Here is a 2,644-nt window from a genome sequence, read left to right as displayed (position 1 = left end):
AACATTGCAGTGAGCCACTAATCCACCTCCATCTCTTGCTTCTACTGTAAGAGTGTATTTCTCCATTTCTTCAAAGTCCAAGTTTTCTGTTACTGTAATTGTTCCATTCACTGAACTGACACTGAACCTCTGGTGAGCACTTTCAGGGATGTTGGCAAACTGATAGTCAATCTGTCCGTTTGAACCTTCATCTTTGTCTGTGGCTTTCACCTGTACCACTGAAGATCCTTTTGCAGCATTCTCTTTTAAGCTAACTTTGTACACCTCTTGAGCAAAGATGGGGGAGTTGTCATTGGCATCAAGGACATTAACCCATATTGTGGCAGTTCCAGTTTTGGTGGGCTTCCCGCCATCCAGGGCGGTCAGAATTAAGTGGAAACTGCTTTCACTTTCTCGATCCAACTGCTTATTCAGCACTATTTCTGCATATTTATTTCCATCTTCTCTTTCTCTCGTTTCTAGTATGAAGTACTGATTAGGCATTAGATGGTAATTTTGGAGAGAATTAATTCCAACATCTGCATCTTTGGCATATCCAAGAACAAATCGGGCTCCTGGAAAAGTTGATTCAATTGTCTCTAACTTGATATCTCCAGTAAAGAAATGTGGCACATTATCATTAATGTCTTCGATCTCTACAGTTATATGGAAAATATTCATGGGGCTTTTGATCATCACTTCAAAGTTTATATGGCAGAATGCAGTTTCCCCACATATTCCTTCCCTGTCTATTCGGCTATTTACATACAAATGCCCATTTTCTGTGTTGATACTGAAATACTGATTTTTACCTAGAGACAAGATATGCAGATCGTAGTTTGCTGGTTTTCCAGCTGGCAGCCCCAAATCTTTAGCAAGATTCCCTACAATGGAACCTATTTCCAGTTCCTCAGGAATGGAGTAGCGGATCTGCTCTGAGGCAGTTTGGCTGAGCAAGTGTAATAATAAAAGGAGAATTACTTGCCTCCTGATCGACTCCTTGGTGTTTGTGTGGCCACCTTCCATTCCCCTTGCTGAAGGACTGACTCTGTCCTCGTCTTGCGACTTTGGATGAGCTAACGCTCTTAAATTCCCAGCAGGAAAGAGAAATCCAGAGGAATGGGTTTCTGCTGGATTGGTGTAAGTTCATTTCTCAGCAAAACTGCCCCTCTGTTCCACTGTTTCCCAGATCTGCAGTCTGTGATATCACATGATAGGAAGCATCATTCAGGGGATGCTCAGCACCTCGGTGAGCATTGTCTTGGCCAGCAGCGGCACCCTGAGTCTGAGATGAGGAACTGCAGGAGTGAGCCTCGCCTTTCTTCGAATGCCTCGGAAAGGATTCCTTTCTATCCCCTCCTTTCACTTTCCAGTTGAACATGAGAAGGCATTTCCGGTCTTGTAAGACAAGACTGGCATGACTTTTGTGCATGTTTTTGCAGTGTTATAGCCAAACATTTCAAGGAACCAGTCGCAGTTCCTAGACTGACACATTGCAAATTGCATTTTAATTTTGCGACAAGAAAGTAAATGAGAGGCAGCATCTGTTTCTTCTCGCATGCTTTTAAAGGGTTCTCTTTCTCAAGAGGTGCCAAAAGAGCTTGTGGCTCAACAAATGCTCTAGACCACGCTGAAGCCCGGGTTGTATGCACAGACACAATGGCGGCTGCCCATAGTTCTCCTCCTTTATTTTTCGGCATGGGATTCCTGCCTCACCTGGCTCCGGGGAGGTGGTGCTGCCCTTCAGAGGGCCAGCTTCAACAGCCTTGCTGCACTCATTGGCCCACATGGTTCTGAGCCTTAATTTCGAGTAGAGGAAGGTTCATTGGTTTTCCCCTGGGCCCACAGTGGTAAGGACTGGTTTTAAAGCTGCCACAGAGTGCATACTTCATTTTAAAAAATACAAGGAAGAGAGTACAGAGCCAGAAGGATAAAAGTTCAGAAGATAAAAGGCCACCCATATTTAAATGTCCAAATCCTGAACGTCAGATGAGGGTAAATAGCTCCTCCTGATTCGCATGTCATAAAGGTTAGTGGAATCTTAGCAACAGAAGACCTAGATTCAAATAGAAGGGGGGAATTGGAATAAACGGCTCAAAGACAGAATTGTCCTGGTGGAAGGTGATGGGCAAAAGGAGACGCTCCCACCATCTCCTTCTCCTGGAGGCTACCAAGCCCTCAAAAAGCTGCTCCTGCAGAATAGGACTCTCCTGAACATCACTCTGGAAAAGCCTGGAAAGCAGCCCAAAGATTCTTGACTTGCTGGCATTCCCCAACAATCCCAACAAAGAAGAGACCCAGGCCCTAATCATTGAGTACAACAGTAGTTCAACTCATGCCAAAACATGTGCTTCATAACAGCATTACAGGTAAAAACAGTGTTGCTCATTCAGTCAAGGCTTTTGGAAAACCTCGAATATGGTAAACCATCGTCACTCCATTGCAACAGTGGTATACGTACAATATGAATAACTTGAGAAAAGCTTACCTTGTCACAGTTGGCACTTTCAGATTGAGAAGTGTTTCCACTGTTGTCCATGAAAGGCACTCCAGATTTGGCTTCACTGAGAATATTGTCTGTAACCTGAACATTGGGGGTCACAAAGGTAAACTTATTTCTCTTGGACTCAGAGGAGAGGCACAGCTGGTAGGAATAGGGCAGCGT

The 2,644-nt window shown here is 44.3% G+C and overlaps 1 protein-coding gene across 1 annotated transcript in view; it reads right to left on the bottom strand.

Moving 5' to 3' along the window:
- LOC123020228 (protocadherin gamma-B4-like) overlaps window positions 1–1,005 on the bottom strand; it is a 17,337-nt gene extending 16,332 nt beyond the window's left edge. The window contains exon 1 of the mRNA XM_044423666.1: window positions 27–1,005. Coding sequence (XP_044279601.1) covers window positions 27–1,005 — 979 coding nt within the window. The remainder of the gene's footprint in view (window positions 1–26) is intronic.
- Window positions 1,006–2,644: the final 1,639 nt, after the last annotated feature.

Source organism: Varanus komodoensis, unplaced genomic scaffold, assembly GCF_004798865.1.
Source record: "Varanus komodoensis strain SLA01 unplaced genomic scaffold, ASM479886v1 scaffold1457, whole genome shotgun sequence".
In the NCBI taxonomy this organism is placed as follows: domain Eukaryota; kingdom Metazoa; phylum Chordata; class Lepidosauria; order Squamata; family Varanidae; genus Varanus; species Varanus komodoensis.
Note: the sequence above shows the minus strand (reverse complement) of the source record. Positions and strands in the feature narration are given on the sequence as shown.